The sequence below is a fragment of the Carassius auratus genome, chromosome 9 (assembly GCF_003368295.1).
Source record: "Carassius auratus strain Wakin chromosome 9, ASM336829v1, whole genome shotgun sequence".
NCBI classification, from domain to species: Eukaryota; Metazoa; Chordata; class Actinopteri; order Cypriniformes; family Cyprinidae; genus Carassius; species Carassius auratus.
Window position 1 is genome coordinate 8,310,684 of NC_039251.1, and position 19,430 is coordinate 8,330,113.

Below are 19,430 nucleotides of genomic sequence, written 5' to 3' on the forward strand. Positions count from 1 at the left end.
TAGCTCAGATTTGGCTGTGGAAGAGTTTGTTGAGAAATTCATATTCTGGTCTCAAAGCTTTTGAGTCTTTCCAAATCAGAGACGTTGTTGAGATTTCTTTTAAGATTCCATAAAGTTAGTTTGCTGAAAAGTTAGTCCATTCACTCCAATTTATTCATTCTCAGACTTGAGATACGTCTCGTTCAGTTCTCATGTTCATGTGATATCTCCATACTTTCACTGTTTCAACAAATGTCCCATTTATGCCAATTTGTATGTCTTTAAAGAATTGTAAGAAAGGTGTCTTAAGAGTTTGTGAGAATGCCATTAAGTCTCCTGAGTTAAAAGAGAGCAATATATTCTTCTTCTGGGCCTAAAGGACAGAAAAATAAAAAAATATTTTTTTCCCTCCTCAACCACATTGTGATTAAATGGAGACTTTTGCGTCTCAGATTCGCAGTAACCTACATGCATCTCTCAAGGGAAGATGATAAAAGTGAATAATGACTTCAATTTTAGACACACAAAGATATCATATGACTTCAGATGTAGTCATATGGATTACATTTTTTTTTACTACTTTTTGGAGCTTTATGGAATAAATTACCATCCTTTTATGCAAAAGAGCAGCTTGGACATGGACATTTTTAACTGTCACTCGGCCGATGGTTGTGTTCTCTCCTCGTTCTCTCTGGTCATTCATGCTCTCTTCGACCTCTCTGCTCTCTTAATTAGCATTCTGCTTTAGTGAATGAAGTAGAAAAGGATCCCAAATCCTCCTAAAACTCTTTTAAATATAGTGGGAGCCTTTCAGACTGTGCTTCTGCAGTCCTGCTGCACTGGCATTAGAGGAATGGGCTTTGCAGGGACGAGGACTCTGTCTACAGCTGTAGATGTCATCATATGTGACGAGAAGATGCGGGAAACAGACGCTCAGAATGAAACCGATGTGATTTATTTGCTAGCGGCATCCAAAACGAAATCCCTGGGCCCAAACTCTATACTTGGCATGGGTTTGATTACCTGCTGAGGAGAGATGACATTGAATGGAAAGAGACATGTTCTCCTCTGAAGAGTAACCTGTCCTGATGTCAGCAGAGGACAAAGCAGAAGTAACAAAAAAAGAGCGGGCAACATCCAATACCTAAAAGCTCAGAATGCACTTCCTCCGAACTCTGAATTATAAATGAACTGTCTGAGACTTTTAGGACAAGCCGGGCCGGACACTCTCTTGTTTGTAAATTTGTATGTTGAAACAAAACTATTGAAGGTTTGATCACAAGCAAAAAATATTGGTAATACTTAATGTTAAGATTGAATTTGCTGACAGTAGTTAGTCCATTAGGTATTATGACCTAACTGTGAACATTAATCTTAATTTTTATTTAAAATACATAATATTTATTTAATATTAATGTTGAATGTTGCAAAGTGTGTGTGTGTGTGTGTGTGTGTGTGTGTGTGTGTGTGTGTGTGTGTATATCCACAGTACAGACCAAAAGTTTGGACACACCTTCTCATTCAAAGAGTTATCTTTATTTTAATGACTATGAAAATTGTAGATTCACACTGAAGGCATCAAAACAATGAATTAACACATGTGGAATGATATATGGAATTATATACATAACAAAAAAGTGTGAAACAACTGAAAATATGTCATATTGTCATATTGTAGGTTCTTCAAAGTAGCCACCGTTTGCTTTGATTACTGCTTTGCACACTCTTGGCTTTCTCTTGATGAGCTTCAAGAGGTAGTCACCTGAAATGGTCTTCCAACAGTCTGAAGGAGTTCCCTGAGAGATGCTTAGCACTTATTGGCCCTTTTGCCTTCTGTCAGCGGTCCAGCTCACCCCTAAACCATCTGGATTGGGTTCAGGTCCGGTGACTGTGGAGGCCAGGTCATCTGGCGCAGCACCCCATCACTCTCCTTCTTGCTCAAATAGCCCTTGATGCCTTCAGTGTGACTCTACAATTCTCATAGTCATGAAAATAAAGAAAACTCTTTCAATGAGAAGGTGTGTCCAAACTTTTGGTCTGTACTGTATAGATAGATAGATAGATAGATAGATAGATAGATAGATAGATAGATAGATAGATAGATAGATATTTATATATACTGTACTTATATTGATATAAATGTACAGTATTTATTGTTTATAAAACATTAATGTTAAAGGGTTAGTTTATCCAAAAATATACATTTTGTCATCATCAAATCAATGGCTACCAGTTTATATATAATTTGTTTATATATTTCAGGGGTGGTGTTAGTGCAGTGGATAAGACACACGCCTTTGGTGTGAGAGACCCGGGTTCGAAAAAAATAATAATAATTGTGCAGTACCTGATTTAAACCATTAATAATTGATTGGATCATGAAAAGTGGGCTTTACCAAAACGGAGTCAGGTGGTTCAGTGGGAGGCTAAAAAGGAAAGATGTTGCAGAAGCAGATAAAGTTAAATTAATTTAATTTAATAAATTAAATTATTATTATTTGGAATAATATGCATTGATAAGTGGAGCAAAATGTGAACAATAACATATACATAGTGTATTTTTTAATCTTATTTTAAGCTTTGACTATAGTTGGTTTTAAAAATGGGTTTAGTCCATGAAATTAAATTCTTAATGTTTTTCATTCAGGAACAGGATGCATGCAGCTTTAGCATAAAGATAACCTCTGAGATGAAGTGTTTCTTACAAACGCTGGCTCTCTCCCACTCAGCCAATGCAAATATTGATGCATCTTGAGCGTCTTAGACGTCAAAGAGCTTATTGCAGTGATCACTGCCCTTTTACACTCCAGATCAATCAACAGCAAACATTTTTTTTTTTTTTTGAGCCATTCGGTTAAGCACCAGCACAAGATAAATCTTCATAAATATTAATATTGATTTACAAAATTAATATTTAGGTACAAATTCATTCCCCTCTGTGCATTGCAGTCATTTCTAGTAGATCACCTTTGATTTTCTTCAACTAATGAGTCTGTGGTCTTTGAAGTCACTCAGCGTATGATTTAGTCTTGCACTTCTCATCATTGTTGGCTTTTGAATTCCACTTTAATGACCTCATGCTCTACAAGCTCTTCGTCCGTCTCTCAAAGCTCCCTGTGAAGGGCCCCTATAATTTTGGCAAATTCAAAATTAGAACATCTGGTTTGCCTTCATAATAGATCAGCCACGGTTCTTCATGTACTTCTAGGCACGTGTCTGTGAGAGGTTTTCTGAGTACTGTATGTGTGTGCATTAAAGCTGAGCTATACAGTTTTGAATACTACTGTAGATGTGCTTGCGATTATATTATAGGCAAAGTGTAATTATGATATATGATATATTTGACTGTGTTTTGTGCACTTTCAGTTTATTATTTTGCAATAAAACATCCATCCATCCATCCATCTGTTTGTCTTATGAATTCACTTTGGCACAAGTGGTTGCTTTAAAATTCTTTAAGCGGTTTCTGAGCAAATGTAAAAAACTGAAATGTTGTTTGAATTTCAATATATATTATAATATGGAATTTTGTGGAAAGGGTGAAGAATAACACTCTGTTTGTGGCTTTCTGTCTTTGCATCTGTGTGACACTGCAGTGATTCACTGTGTGGAAAGTTAAACCTTGAGTGACAGTCCAGAGGCAACTGTGCCGCCCTTCTGAGTACATTAAAAGCATTTAACCTTCTCGGCTGATTTATGATGTGCGTCTGTGGTCACTTCAGCGGGCAGAGCCGCTTTCTAATCCACTGCTGTCAATGGAGCTGCTTTCTGGAATGTTTCCTACTCACCACCTTATTTCCATAATATCTCACTTTTCCATGTTATTCTGTCATCCTCTGATTTTTCCCAAGATTTTTCTTTTGCCCTTTCCCTTAATCCTCAGTTTCACTGGGTTGCCATTTTTGATTCTCTTTCAGCATCTGTCAGAGATAAATCACTAACTCTTTCAGGTAAAAAACAAACAAACAAAAAAAAAATAACAGAAAGTACAAAAGATGTTACTGAGACAGTACCTTTTCAGAAGGTACATGTACACCTTTGTACTTCGTTCACCCCTGAAAGGTGCATTTCAGAACCCTGAAAGGTATAGATTTTTACCTAAAGTGTAAAAATGGTACATATTAGTTTTGAAACATTGACAGCTTTGTATCTTATTTTCAGAGAATTTACTGTATGGTATGATGTTCTAAAGTCTGGATTGAATGGTTTGACTGTCTGCTCCATGTTTTTCTGTTTCAAAGCTTGACAGACTGTAGGCAGTCCGTGGGTGACTTAAGGTACACATTTGCTCGCTGTGGAGCTGTAGTAAGGCACAAGACGCATCCAGTGCCTCTAAGACAGTTTGTGTAATTCATCAGAAACTCATTAATGTCTTGGCGGCATTTCTAGAGGGAGGCCTAACAGGGGGAGTTTGGGAATGCATGTGGTTTTCATCATGTCAAACTTTACTTGATTATTCTTCATTGGCTTTCTTGTTTGGTCTCGGTAGGGGGCATTATTTGATGTGAGTTCACTTTGCAGTTCATAAGCAATGCTCAACCAGAGCATCTCAAATAAACAGGGCTGTGTCTTAGTCTTTGTGAACGGAACCAAATGTCTGCGTGGTTTTGAAGCAGATGATGTCATTTTTCATTGATCGGCCCACTCTGATGATCATAATGAAGAAACGCTGTATACTGTCAGTCAAAGAGGTTTTTCATAATAAGAGAGAGAGTCCTTTTATTCAGTGGCCACTTTAAGGAACTCGTTTTGCTGTTTGTGATCACGTCTTGCATGGCAACTCATGAAAATTAGCCTTTTGAACCACTTTGAAATGGATTTAAGAACTTAGCAGGCATTCTAAAATGCAGATGTGTAATGTAATAAAAACAGAAACTTTGATAAATGTTTTAATTTAATTGCATTTTATTTATATGATACAGCATAGATAACATTTTGCAGCTTTGGTCACATTTTGATTCAAAATGAATTGGCAGTATGCATGGCTTCATATAGGATATATCAGATGCTCCCTTGAGAGTGCTCTCTTCAAATAATCTGCTCTTTGGAGTTAGTAGGGTTAGTGATTTTCATTTTCAAAATGCATTTTGCCCTGTCTTTGAACGCTGCTGCATACAAGCTTGCTTCTTCCTTCAGTACAGAAACAGTTTGTATGTCTAAGAATGCAGATCCTAGTTCACTCTCTGTCCTCCAACATTGCGCTTGACTGGAGCAGTGTGGTGCTTTTCTTGTCACTGAATGAAGCGCAGGACTAAATGCTGTGGTTAGTCACACATCAGCATGAGTGGATCACATCAGCCGAGCCGCCCTGAGGCCTCGAGATCTCGAGACGAAAGAGCTGATTGAGCGGATGAAGAGGTATTTAGCAATGAGGTGCTCAGAGCTGAGAAAGAGAACGATGCCTGTACTTTGAGTTCCTTAAACCTGTTTGCAATTATGTTTAAAGTGATAGGAAACCCAGAGCGCCTGATTGGACCTCCTATATGGACCTGTGAACGGTCTTGAGCAGTAAACCAGTCATGTTTTGTTCTTTCAATTCAGACTGGTGCAGTCCATTCATGGCCTGACAATAAACAACATATAATTTATCTTACACATTTACTTATTTAATTTGCAGAATTTTATTTCAAAATACGACACGAATCATGACGATGTCTTTGTCCTGAAACTTTCATTAAAGTAATATTTCAAGGTGAACATTTACTGGACTGAAGCAAGGTTACTTGATTATCCTTACATCATTTATTACACAAATCATGCTAAAATACTACACAGTAAATTTGAAATCCGGTAAACAACACCATAGGAGTTATTTTCAACACTTTGAAAGTGTATATATGAGAACCACCCACAAAGTGTTAATTTAACACTTTCAAAAGTGTTGCCTTATGCAACACCAATACAGTGTTAAAATGTGAACACTAAGAGAGTGAAATATCAACACCGATGCAGATAAAAACAACACTGTTACAGAGCTGGGTGTAGCTTTGTAGCAAACACTGACAGAGTTAAAATTCTACACTATTCCGGTGTTGACATGACACCTTTAAAAAATGAAAATCACAATATACTCGGTGTATAAAAGGGTCAAAATTTACACCATCCTGGTGTTGATAGAACACTTTTTCGGGAGTTATTTATGGTTCTGTATTACCTACTAAAAAAAAAAAACCTAAAAACTAAAATAAACTAGAAAATCACTATGAAGAAAACGTCACTGTCAAGGTTTCAAAACTTTATTTCAGCACAGAGCAAGAAACCATAAATGCCATGAAATTATTACAAATAACAGTCCACGACAATGTAAAAAAGATGGTCATTGCCATAGGACATTTGTAAATCAAATGGCTTGTAGTACATCAATTCCTCAGGTTTTTTGAGTACAAGACAATGCTCTTGTTCAACAACACTGAAAGCATGAAGGTGTTCAATAAACTCTGATTCCATACACGATACCAAAAAATAAATTCCATCCTTAATAAAAATTTTAACAATCTTTCCAAAAACAGGTGCATCATCAACACACTCTAAGAAAACAACAAGACCACTGCGATACTCAGTACCTTGACACTTTACCCACGGTGTGACCATTACCTCGCTAGAGATATCAATCTGGAGTTGCTCTGAAATAAAATCTGAGTTTTCAAGGTCAGACAACAGCTCATTTGAAACAGGCCCAGACTCAATACCCCTGATAGTACATGACTCCCAGTGATAGGCAATGGCTAGCTGGTGTTTTTTTGCAAGCGATTTGGTCAGGTTTTTGAAATTTTTTAGATTTTTCTTAAAAAACCTGTGTTTTGCCTCATACCTCATGGTCCATACATGAATCAATGGGCCAATTTGTCTGATGCATTCAGGGTAGTGAATCATAAGGTGGTGTTTTGGAATTAGATTCCTAGGATACAAATCCTTAAACAACTGATGATGCTCTTTTATCAGATGCTTCAAAAATATTATCATTCCTTCAGAGATGCAAGGAGAAAAGATAATATTAACAATATGTAAGAGCAGCAACATCAAATGCCAGTGCTTATCTCCCACTGGGACTACATCTCCAAATATGAGAGGGATGTTCTTAATGAGACACCATGTCTGACTTGCATTGAGACCAATGTTGTTTCCTGCTTGTTGAAGGTTGACCTTGGTTGGGCGGTTATTTCTTTCTAAAAAGCCATAGTTGAAGGCATACAATCTTTGAGGAATGGAATCACCAGAAATTAGATTGCAACTCATATATTCAAAAAGCAGTTTCACTTCATACTGTGCAACTCCCTCCAGGATATCATGCATAATATCCAGCACAAAGTTCTCAGATACATTAAAGTAAGTCAAGGTATTGAGTATAGAATTTCTTTTAACACCATAACATGAGTTTTCATTGGGGTTGTCAGCAAGATACTTGTAATGCTCCTCATTTAGATTTCTATTACGCAATATCATCCGTGGATCATCCTCACTAAATACTTCCTGTGCTAACACCTTGTCAGTGAGACAGAGTCTGCAGTAATGTTTTGCAGAAAAAGATTCAACATAACCAAGAATACTATTTAGACCTAGGTTATCACCGGTAATTTGCGAAATAGTACCAAAGATGGGCTCCTCAGAAAATGACACCATCAATCCCTTCTTCTCAAGTACTTTCACATCATCAACCAATGGGCCAAGTATTTTGTCCATGCCATACTTTTTTCCATCTTCAGAATGGAACAAAGAAATTAGATGTATGTTCATTAAGGAAGAGTTAATGTGTGCTGGCAGGTTACGAAGTACAAAATATAAACAGCCAAGTTTATGAACTCCTGCTTTAGATCCTAATGGGTTCGCGGTTTCAAAATCGTCATAGTAAATTTGGATCTGAAGTGCATTGCTGTGGATGGAGTACAAAGGATGTTTTTTGTAATACTGTCCATCACAAAAATCGCAATACATGTCACTTTGCCGTTCCTCTTGGATAAGATTACACACTTTATCATTCCTAAAAATGAACTCAAGAGTCTTCAGAAGAGGGATATATATGAAAGTGTCATTAACTGTTGTCTGTTCATACATCCCAGAGATTTTATTTCTTCTTGAATCGTATCTGACACCTAAGTGTATTTCAATAGGTTCAACAACCCCCCATTTCTCACTGAAATATTTTCTCCATTTTGTATCTGTATTAAAATCAGAGAATGGATTATTAAAACCATTAAAAACTTCTTCAACTGAACTTCTACTTGTGCTGTCAACAGGCACAACATTTAAAACATTTTCCCTTAAACTTGTATGGAAATCATTAACAAAATCCTCCATGCTTTCAACAACTGACATGATTACACTGTTTGCAACACCATTGCCCTGTAATTTGGCTATTATTGATGCACACCTTTCCCTCGAACTATCCCTTGAATCAGAAGAACATTCATGCAAACTCGCATCATGTAATCTTTGCTCTGTGTCAGACACAACAAGTGATACTGCTTCATTGAGATCTGGAGCTTGCTGATTTTGTAAAGATACAGTTTCACTGCTTGATGCTACAGCCCTCAAATGAAATCTAGTTAAATGTTTTCTAAACCCTTCATAACTTTTAAATTGCAAGGAACAACCATCCTGATCACAAACCAGACCAAATTTCTTACCAGGATATAAACCATGTACAAGTTTTAGGTGTCGAATTAATTTAGCTATTGTAGCAAACAGTGATTTACAGACATAGCATCTAAACATCATTCAAAAACTTAGCTCTAAGCTCCTTTACTCTCGGGCTCTCACTTGTGGTGCCAACATCAATTTTGTACACTGTAGTCTGGAGAAAAGTGTACAAATTTTTGAGTGGAGGATCATAACTGAGACTGAAAACAAAATGAACCTTGAAGAGTTCATCAATGGCAGCCAGTGAAGAGGATTCTTGACAGGGGATGAGCTTTTTATCCACCACAATGAAGTAGTGACTGATGGCTTCCTTGCTGCTCCCTGAGGCAAGAATGTATGGCTGACGATTCTCTTCCAGCTCAAGGTGTTCCTGTATGCTCCTGCATGCCTAAATGCGGGAAAAAATTACGTCTTTGAATAATAATGATAAATTATTAAGTACAGCTTTATCAGTTAACATTTATTTGAGACTTTTTAGCTTAATTGCACATCATAAAGACCAGGAAGCTCTCCAAATCAAAACCGTACATGCACAAACAACAATTTTAGCTTAGATCATATTTAGATTAATTTTACATTTATCATTTTACAGTTTATCTAATAGTAAAAAATAAATAAATATTCAATTCAAAGTGTAACACTTATAGGCCTTGTATTTTGGCACCAGTGTACCAGATACCTACTTTGTGAAACACCACCAGATGGTCAATAGCCTGTGAAATACTGATCCTTTGGATTTTCTTTCTTCCTGAAGCCTGGGGTGATAGGAGATGCAAAAGTAGAAGGAAGGATGATATATCACTGTCCCACTCTGGAAAAAAAAGTAACTTTGTTAAATGTCTACACAAAAATGGGTATGTATAGTATGATTTTACTGCAAAGTCATTGGAAGTTTCACCTGGGGAATCCTGTGCCTCGCTGCTTTCTTTGCTCTGTTTGGCAGATGACAGTAATCGTTTCAGCAGTGGAGTGGGAGTCAAGGTTTCTCCTAGTCTGATAACCTTTGCTTTGAAAACTGTCGGCCACCTTTCCAAAAGTCTGGAAGCAGTTTCTGACCCAAAGAGGAGTGTGAAGTCCTGAAGAATCTGAAGTTTTGAAGAAAACACAAAGAAATTACAATATATTGTGATTACAATAATGTGGCCAGTTTCAACAATGCAGACCATTTGACAGTTCTCTGATACTAACATTTAAATTTTAGTAAAAAATGAAAGAAAATCCATACCAATCCTTTAGTGTCCAGGAACCGAGGAAAAACAGAGAGAATGGTGGTGGATCCCTCTGGATCATGGACAAGGCGCTGTCTGTATTCAAACGTTGCCTTCATCTTCTGCATGATGACCTCACGTTCACTTGTATGATTCATCAAAGAGATGGCCTCTACACTTTGATCATTATCTAGCTGATGTTCTTGGTAACATAGCTGTCTGTCAAGCAAAGGACCTCCCTTTTCTTCTGTTTTTGGATCTTCCTTATTTCCAGAAGGTCTTGTCCCCCTTTGTACTGTCTTGAGGCGCCATGACAAGAATCCAGTGTTTTTTTGGCCATCATAGAAATGTTCCTGTTGAAATGACACAAATTCTTAATTTAACCCTTAATAAAAAATAAAAACATCTTTAGACATTTCCAACTGAGCACAAAATATTGAATGTCCGATCAGTGATAATGACTTACATATCCAGTCCTTCCTTGGGGATCTCTGAGTGAGGGAAATAAGGTGATAATTCCCAATCCATACTTCTGTTTGGTAAGTCGATGTGGGACCCTTCTGAAGAATTGGAACACTCAATGTTACTTTACGCTGATAGGAAATGTTTAAGAACATTTAATTAAACTAACTTTAAGGAAAAAAAAAAAAAAGAATTTTTTTTGGACAATTTGCACAAATTTGTATCACCCGACTACATCTATCTACTTCACAATCTATAGAGCATCAAAATCACTAACAAACTGAATAATGCAAGAGCGAATTATATTTTTAGAATTACCCTTCTGTCTCCATCATGTGTGCAACTAAGATGTTCACCATCACTTTCCTTGTGTCATCACTAATTGTGCCTGTATCTTCATACTCCTTAAGCACATTTCCTCCACCTGGTCTTGTCTGTAGAATTTGTTTTATCAGCTATAAAAAAAGAGAGTATTATTAACAGATACTATTATGAGAGAAGATAGTGCAGTAATTTCTAAATTACCCTTAAATATGACCCTGATCTAAAAAATATTACCATTATATATGGGGATTACAAAAAAAAACCTTAAAGAAACTGAATATCATGATGAGTAAAACACCCAGTGTCTGTGCAATGCTACTGGGACTCACATCTCTGGCCTGTGCTCGTTGTGATGCCACATCATCATCTTCATCCTTTCTGAATCGTTTTGGACTAAACCAGTCACTCTCTTCACTGCTTTTTGAAGTTAGAGACAGTGTATCTGTATCCAAGCTTACTGAAGACTGAGGTGTGGAAGATCCTGTTAATGTTAAAACTGGGGTTAATAGATGTCATGTTAGTATATATTAATACTGAATTAAAAAAAAAAACTAATAATGAGAATTTTTTAATCCAGAACATTGGTTGTTGAAATAAAAAGATTCAATATGATCCTTGCCATTTGAACACTGAAGATATTAAAACACTACCAGTACTCATTCATAAATTGGGATACAGATCATTCAGCAGGTCCTGTTTTCACTCACCCATGTCAGTCAACTCATTTATGACTAAAACCAACCCACTGGTGGACATTAGATCAGGAAACACATCTTTATCCACCTCTGTACCAGTTTCATCTGTAACTGTAACAGCAAGGTCGTCTGGAATTGAGAACTTCTCTTTCACTGCAAAACAAAATATTTACCAATTTTAGTCAAGTTTTATTTATAATTTGACAAAGCTATAAAAAAACATATAGATTAAATTATTATGATATTAAATATCACTCACCCTCTGCTAGAAATAAATCAAAGCACGCCTCTGAGATTTTTATGAATTTCTTCCTATTCCGAAATTGTGCTTTGACAATCATTGTGATTAAGCACCTGAACTCCTGGCTTGTAGAGGAAGAAACACATCTTACTGGTTTGCTACAAACACAGACTCAATTTGAAACAAGATTGTTAAAAAAATAAAAATATCAAGACAACTTTAATAATTTATCAAAACGGCAAAGATACCAATTAAATCGAAATAGGTTAACTTTTTATCCGTTATAACCCCTCATTAACAAGACAAAACGGGAACTTTTGAGAAATGATACCATTTTCGTCTCCGTGCAAACTTTCAAACTCTCCTCCTCCGGCAGTCTAAATAAGCGCGCGGTTTCTTCATCTATTGTATCCGGAAAGACTTGCAATACAGTTTTACGCTACGTACAGTGCCCCAATGGTCAAACCTCGTTATTGCCGATACATTTTACATAAAAATATCTGTGGTAAATTGGTTTTAATTGTCGACATTGTCCACTTATCTCAAATGAGACTTCCCCGATGACGTATGCAGCCTTCAAATGCGACCAGGACGCAGCCTCCGAAATGAGACAGCAATATATTCCACGACTACACAGATTACATTTTTTTGCTCCTTAAAATGTAATTGAGTACTTTAATTCACTAAAATAAATAAACTAACGTTAACCACGTCTGACCATAGACTGTATAAAAACACAAATCATATTACGCTGCTCAAACATCGACATAAAACGTATCAAGTTACCACAGTTCAAAACCATGAAGGTCCCAGAAGCATGGTAAACGATCAGCAGAAATCCAAGCCGAATCTTAAAACAAAATCTGAACAATCTTTTTTAGGCCAATAACCATATTGATATATACATTTTCTATTAACGTTAGCGGACTGCAGAAATTCCATGTGCCACAGTTCACCTGTAAAATGGCGCGCGCGCGCGAGACTTTACAGACTCATTTTGAAAAGAACACGATCAGAGTTTAATCAATAAAAATGACTGCTGTGTGCGACACACGAAATGACAGACGAAACTACTAACGTGAAGTTATATTCAAAGCTTTAATTCGTTGATAAAGGGGCATGACATAGGATGAAGCAAATTTCAGAGCTCGTTGGCTTTTTCAATCATTATTATAATTATCTGTGATTGAATTATAATGATTATATACAAATTATAAATTAGAATACATTTACAGTCTGTATCTGTAATATAACATTAAATTGAAAGACTTACCACCACGCTTCCAGCGAAGTAAAATGGCGTCCGCATGTGGTCTGTTTCGATGAAAATTGACGTCTGTCTGCACGTTAATGGAGGTGTGGCCTGATTAACTCTGAATGAGAGTTGACGTCTGCAACTATGTAAAGTAACACCAACTCTTATTTGAAACCTGACACTTCTGGTGTTAGACCCATTCTGTTCAGTGTTGATCCAACACTTTATTTTAACACTTTATAGTAACACTGGAAAATCAACACTGTTAAATTTACTGTGTAGCATCTCAATCAATCATTTGTATCTATATGATACCTATAACAATTTCTTTTTTATTATTATACACTGAATTAAATCTAAAGTATTTTGAAAACCTAAGCATTTAAATGTTATCTTACAAAGATATATTATTGGGCGTTATAGTGTGAAAACTGATATTTAAATGCACGTTATGCAAGTAGTCTGCTATGCTGTTATAAAGATCTCTTTGATTTACATTACAAACAAGCCATCAGAGTTTCATCTTTCTTTTTGGCCATATAGATATCAGCATTTGCACCAAATTGTGTATTTTTGCTCAGTTTGGATCTCTGAATAAAAATGCTGTATATGAACAATAAAGGATTGATAGATACTCAAATAAAAAATTAACAAATAATCTCAATAAACTGTTCCATTTTAAAAATGAAGATTTTTCAGACTATTATTTTAAACATGCTTTTCTAAACATACTCTTTATTCTGTACAGTACCCCATGCTGGACATAACCACATGCCAGAGTTCATGTACTGTATATTTAACTGTATAACCGTCTCTATTTCAATTCCAGATCAGGAATATGACACTGAGTTCACGTCAGGTCTCAGGAAGCTCATTTTAGCTGCTAAAGAATGACCAAGTGTTGTCTCTTTATTGGCCTGTCCTATATTAGTTCATGTGATTCAGATTTTATGACCTCATTTCTATCTCCGGACATCTGTTCCTGTCCTACCAGGTGCTTGTTTGTGCTACACCACTTAAAGGGACAGCTCACCCAGAAATGCCACTTCATTTGGATCCAAATCGGTTCGCTATTATTATTTCTGGTGGAAGACGTTAGTAGAATTTTTTTAAGCGTAAGTTGCTTTGGATAAAAGCGTCTGCTAAATGCATAAATTTAATTTAATTTTAATTTAGAAAGTTCAACTAAGGCCATACAAGTTTCAAGCTCCAAAAAGGACAAAACACAAAAAAGCTTATTAAAAGTAATCCATATAACATGTATATTCCAAAATGTGGTGATGATGATGCTTTGTGACTGATAGTTAAATCATTATTCACTAATAATCTTTATCTCTGCCAGTTTTATGGTTTCATGTACTTTTATGGTGCTTATTTGGAGTTTGATGTCCATAGTCACAATGTTATTAAATGGCAAGAAATGCATTAAAAACACTTTAAAAAGTCTCCTTTTGTGTTCAAACAAACCACTAACACATTAAAACCGGATTACAAAGTGGTTTGGAATGACATAAGGGTGAGTTTTAATTTTAAGGTGAAATATTCTTTGAAAGTTTGGTGGTCGAATGAGTTTCTTATGAGCAGTATGTGAAACCTTGGACTAGAAGTCTCTGCGATTTAAAGTCTGGAGATCTGGCATTAGTTTTCTTCTTGTGCCTCTGAGCCCAGTGTGAATCATTGTAATTGGCACAATTTAGAGTGGCATGCTGTACTTTCTGTAGAGAGATATAAATTACTGGCATTGAGCCTCGTTTCACTTTGTACAGCCGTAGAAGAATGCTGCTTTACTTTCTAATAGCCCTCATTTATTTTTCTGAATTGCACAATCTGTACTATTAATTTTCGTGAGGATACATGTCACCGAAGCCTGTGAAACAGAACTTTATTTGGTTTTGTTAAACACAGGTTCTGATTGACTCATGAAAACATGCCATCCAAGCCATCTCAGGCTCCCTTCGCTGCCTTACAAGGCTGTGATAAAGATATGGTTCTTCTACACTACAGCATGTTTTTGCCATCAAATACCATCTTAATACTGTAATAGAACTGGATACATGTTTCTGATCTAATCATGTCGGTTTAGTCTTGCGAAATGTTGCTCAAAGCTGTTTTGATAAAGTGTTAAATTACCGAGCATGAATAAGGTTTATGAGATGAGCTGTTGTGTTATGAACAACAGGATTTCATTTAGCCTCGAGATCAAAATTTCATTGTTGGTATCTGAGTTTTTATTTTATTGTATTTTTTTAGTCAAACATGAAATCACCCCTAAGGATAATCAAGTCAAATATCTTTACTGATCTCTACTACTGAAGGATATAGCTTAAATAATTTTCAGTGTCCCCCTGGCATGCTCTACAATACATTACCTTATATTTTTTTTTAAATTCCAATTCATACGTTTCTAATGCAGTATTTGCTTCTATTAAATCAGCAAATATATTTAAGTTATATTTAATTGTCATTTACTCTACATGCCCGAGTAGAATAAAATAGAACAATCAACTGCTATACAGTATATTACTAACATATTTTATACTTTTCATATACACTGTAAAACATATTTTGAAGTTGTAAACATATTACTGGAGTATGTTTTACAAGAAAATGCAATTTCAGTCTTTCTTCTTGTTTCACAAACAAGTTTTGTTTACTTGCTTCTACTATTTCATGTACAGTTCATATTGTTACTTTCCTTTTTAAAATTATTTGACTTTTTTAACAATTTGTAAATAAAGTAAAATTTGTTCAATTGTACTTTATTAAAATGTGTATGAATTTCTAGCACTTTATCAAATAATAGCATGTAAAATGCAAGTCAGTTGACTGAAACTTATCAATTCAGTTGGCACTTTCTTATTTTTGTGCCACATCTTCTGCTGTTACATTGCATTTAGTTGTGCCATCTTGTGCCAGGAGTGTGATTTATTAATATAATTTTTTTTCTTTATACACATTTAATTTCTCACCAGAAAAAAAAAAATCCCAAATACATTGTGAATTAGAGCTGTAGCTATCGAATATTTTAGTAATCGAGTATTCTACCAAAAATTCCATGGATTAATCGAGTAATCGGATAAAATGTGTTTTTGCTTAATTAAAGTGTAATATTAATTATGCAAGAGAAAATAAGACTCCTGGGTCTCTTAAAATGAACAACTAAGTTTCCTTTTTTAGTTTTCCTTTTTTTTTTTTTTAATGCATACATCAAAAATACACATTTAATTATTACCCATTGTTTTTCTGTCTGTACTTGTACTGTGAACAATGACAATAAAGTTGACAGATGAATTAAGTGCATTTAAGTGCCATTCAGTTCGGGTTTTAAATAAAGCATTTTCTGAGATGCACATTAAACATTAAATACATAAAACATTCATTTATTTTATCTTTTAATTATTGAAAATGTACTTAACTTTTTGGTAAACAGGGGATTTACTATTAAAAATAAAACATGGAAGAAATGTTGTGAGATTTTTTTTTTTTTTTTTTAGTAGTAGGCTATGTACATTCTGCTGAACAATAGTCTTTAACCGGACTTTTATTTTGACGGGTTGACGTACCTTTACAGTTCTGTGTATGTGATGTGATGGTAGTTTTACTCAAATGCTCATGAAGTGACTGTCAGAGCAGTTCTGGAGATGTTGTTCATGTGTTCACGTCCTTATTTAGTGAGACAGCAGACGCTGAAATTACCAGAGCGTCACGCGCGTTTCAGTGTGTGTTAATAAAGGAAGACGGGCTTGTGCTCCATCCATTAATACAGACAGGTAGAACATGTTTAAATAGACTGTTCCGGCTTAATATTTACACATATTAGTCCATATCGTGATTTGATGCAAGTGCAATGACCTATTTTTGATTAATTCATTATAAATTTGGCAAATTCCGTGCCATTCCGCGATTCCCTCCGTGTTTTCTGCATCGCGGAAATCATAGGGCCCTAGTTGTGGTATGCCAGCTCTATCTTGCAATGGACACACACCACGACGTTCTCTTTACGTTTGCCCGCGCCCGCGCCCTGCCGCCCTCAAATCAAAACACTGCAGTCTCCTTGCAGTATGCATAGACAGTAAAAGAAATGGACACAGCGATCACATTGGAACTCAATTGAGACAAGTGAAGCCCATTTTTAGCCATTTTTAGCACTTCCGTTTCTGACGCGCAGACTCAAACTAAGCTTGACGACATCAGCAACCTGTCTGACAGATGTAAATCTTCTAGTAGCTGTCCGTGCAAACTGCCATCGTTAATCTTGCAGAGACGGCGAGCTTGAGCGGGGAGTTCTTTGGCGTGAGTGAGCAGGAGTAAGTATTCGGATTATTTTGTATAGTATTTTAAAATGTAACGCCAGTACGCCATATTAAGTTAATTGCCTGCGAGCTTCTCCTCCTGTCTGTACGGTAATGCGACAGAGAGACGAGTGGTTATGACGCTATCGTTAGCCTATTTTTTCTACGGGGCCATAATTTAGCATAGAAGGTAATGGAGCCCTTTATACATTGTCGTGTATCTTTAGAAATAAATAATGGACAAACGGAGTCTTTAAACGCCTCAGATGTAAAGTTATTCGCTGTCAAAGTGACGCCAAAATGAATGGGAGTCAATGGGAATGCTAACGCAAGTGAAGTTCTGCTACAAGATGGCGGCACCCGGCCGACTTCAACTTCCGGTCGACTTCCTTGCTGCCTGAAAGAACCTGACGTGAGATTTAAAATATATTAAAAGAGGCTTCGAGGCAGAGGAATTTGCCTCAATCATTTTTTGTAATCGAGTTACTCAAGTTAATCGAGGAATCGTTTCAGCCCTATTGTGAATGCTTGATATGGGCCTGCCTGCTTTTAGGTTAGACGAGGGATGAGAGAGTAACAGAGAGACATTGGAATGCCTGAGGAGAATTTTTTTCTTTTCCTAAATGAAAAGCAGGTGACCATCACAGAACTGAGGAAGAGGTCACATTCTGACCCTTCATCCCTCAGAGAGAAAGAGAGAGAGGAAATCGAGTGATGTTCAAGTTGTCTTATTCATAACCCCTTGAAACCATCTTATGGTGGTTTGTGGAGACATTGACCAAGGCTGCAGTTATTTGATCAAAAAGACAGTAAAAACCATAATATTGTGAAATATTATTTCATTTTAAAATAACTGTTTTCTATTTCAATGTTTTTTTTAAAGATATCATTTATTCATGTGATGTAAAGCTGAATTTCAGCATCATCACTCCGGTCTTCAGTGTCACATGATCCTTGTCGAATCACTTCTAATATGCTGATTTGATGCTCAAGACATTTTTTTCACAATTCTTTTGTTAATAGAAAATTCAAAAGAACAGTGTTTATTTGAAAACGAAATCTTGTAACATTATACAATTATTTACAGTCACTTTTGATGTATGAATGCATCCAAAACTAAATGAACAGAATGCAAAAAAAAAAAACAACAAAAAAAAACATATTCAGATATATATTCTCACCTTCGCTTTCGACTGCTAGACTCATAAAATGTTTATTTCTTCAAACGTCCGGTTTCTAACTGATTCCTTCCTGTTGAACCACAAAAATGTGTCTGTAGAGCCTCATGTGTAACTCCAGCTCTCATACTATGATTAAGTGTCTATTCTCAGAGTTTAGAAGGCTGTTGGTTGTCTGTGAGATATTGTAAGAGGTGAAAAATAAGTAGCTTGTATTCTTGGCTTGGCTGCCTTGTGTAGCCCGTGAATGATGGGATATCAGCCTGCTTTAGGAGCTTTAGATGATGCAGACCTCCAGTGACAGCTGGGACTTTGATGCCCAGGATAGTTTGTAGTTCTATCATTTCTATATATTACATGAAATGTCATCATCACTGCTGACCTAGTTGACCATTGTTGTAGAACAATTAAATTGTGAGAAATTCCAATTGTTTGAAGTTCTGTGGAGTCCCAATGTACTATAAAGCCATCATTGGCAGCATTTGAATTATGGGATATCAGCCTGCTTTAAGGGCTTCCAGGAAAGTTTGTGTATTTTGTTTTCTGGCATTAAATGAAGAATAACTACAAGTCTGTGATGTTTTCTTTTTGGAGACTCTGTGTGGGCCTGCCTATCAGTTTTTTGTGTTATAAAGTTCTCATAGCAAGTGGTCGTCCACCATCCTTACTCTTGTGTTTGAAGATGACGAGCAGTAGGTGGTGATGAATATGTTAGTTGATGGTAAATGTAACATCGGGAAGCAAGAGGATAAAAAGCTTGATGAATACCAGAGACTAAAAGGACAAGTCAAGTGAAGCCTGGGTAGGTCCGGCAGTGATGGGGGTTCTGGGCTGTGACTTCCCAACCGGAATAATTGCTTCAGCAGGTCCCAGGAAAAATGACTTAATCTGAATCCTGTAGAGAGTGATCATAAGAACAGCTCAGATACTGATCTTCAAGTTCCCATGATCAGAGCCTGACAGAGGAAGACCACCCATAAACACGGGTGAAGAGGGGAATATACTAGGTTTGTGACAATTTTCTGTAGGTATAGACCAGGGATACTCAAATCTGGCTGGCGAGATCCACTTACCTGCAGAGTTTAGCTGTAACCCTAATTAAACACACATTGGCATGCTAATCAGTGTCTTCAGGATCATTAGAAAATCTCAGGTAAGT

The 19,430-nt window shown here is 36.3% G+C and overlaps 3 protein-coding genes across 11 annotated transcripts in view; 1 reads left to right on the forward strand and 2 right to left on the reverse strand.

Moving 5' to 3' along the window:
• The window catches only part of LOC113108284 (tensin-1-like), a 242,767-nt gene that overhangs the window by 55,624 nt on the left and 167,713 nt on the right, over positions 1-19,430 (forward strand). The gene's annotated exons all lie outside the window — the stretch shown is intronic.
• LOC113108286 (uncharacterized) lies at positions 6,194-8,326 on the reverse strand. 2 transcript variants are annotated; one of them, XM_026271233.1, is made up of 2 exons: positions 7,860-8,326; positions 6,194-7,577 (listed from the first exon to the last, which is right to left on the reverse strand). In XM_026271233.1, the coding sequence occupies exons 1-2, from the start codon at positions 8,290-8,292 to the stop codon at positions 6,259-6,261; spliced, it is 1,752 nt and encodes a 583-aa protein (XP_026127018.1). In that variant the 5' UTR covers positions 8,293-8,326; the 3' UTR covers positions 6,194-6,258. The 2 variants fall into 2 exon arrangements, with proteins under 2 accessions (XP_026127018.1, XP_026127017.1); XM_026271232.1 differs by having other exon boundaries at positions 6,194-7,572; positions 7,855-8,326.
• On the reverse strand, positions 6,730-11,693 carry LOC113108287 (uncharacterized). Its single transcript, XM_026271234.1, has 9 exons — positions 11,565-11,693; positions 11,318-11,458; positions 10,940-11,091; positions 10,605-10,741; positions 10,291-10,384; positions 9,842-10,177; positions 9,515-9,701; positions 9,300-9,427; positions 6,730-9,004 (listed from the first exon to the last, which is right to left on the reverse strand). The coding sequence occupies exons 1-9, from the start codon at positions 11,644-11,646 to the stop codon at positions 8,684-8,686; spliced, it is 1,578 nt and encodes a 525-aa protein (XP_026127019.1). The 5' UTR covers positions 11,647-11,693; the 3' UTR covers positions 6,730-8,683.

Bases quoted from the DNA above. Each gene is read 5' to 3' on its own strand.
- LOC113108286 (XM_026271233.1), bottom strand. From the start codon at position 8,292: ATGTCAGTTGTTGAAAGCATGGAGGATTTTGTTAATGATTTCCATACA. The intron at 7,578-7,859 runs CCATCCACAGCA...TTTCTGAGGAGC, and splicing joins CAAAAAACATCCTTTGTACT to CCATCTTTGGTACTATTTCG.
- LOC113108287 (XM_026271234.1), bottom strand. From the start codon at position 11,646: ATGATTGTCAAAGCACAATTTCGGAATAGGAAGAAATTCATAAAAATC. The intron at 11,459-11,564 runs GTGAGTGATATT...TTTGTTTTGCAG, and splicing joins TGATTTATTTCTAGCAGAGG to TGAAAGAGAAGTTCTCAATT. The intron at 9,005-9,299 runs GTAGGTATCTGG...TCCCGCATTTAG, and splicing joins ATCTGGTGGTGTTTCACAAA to GCATGCAGGAGCATACAGGA.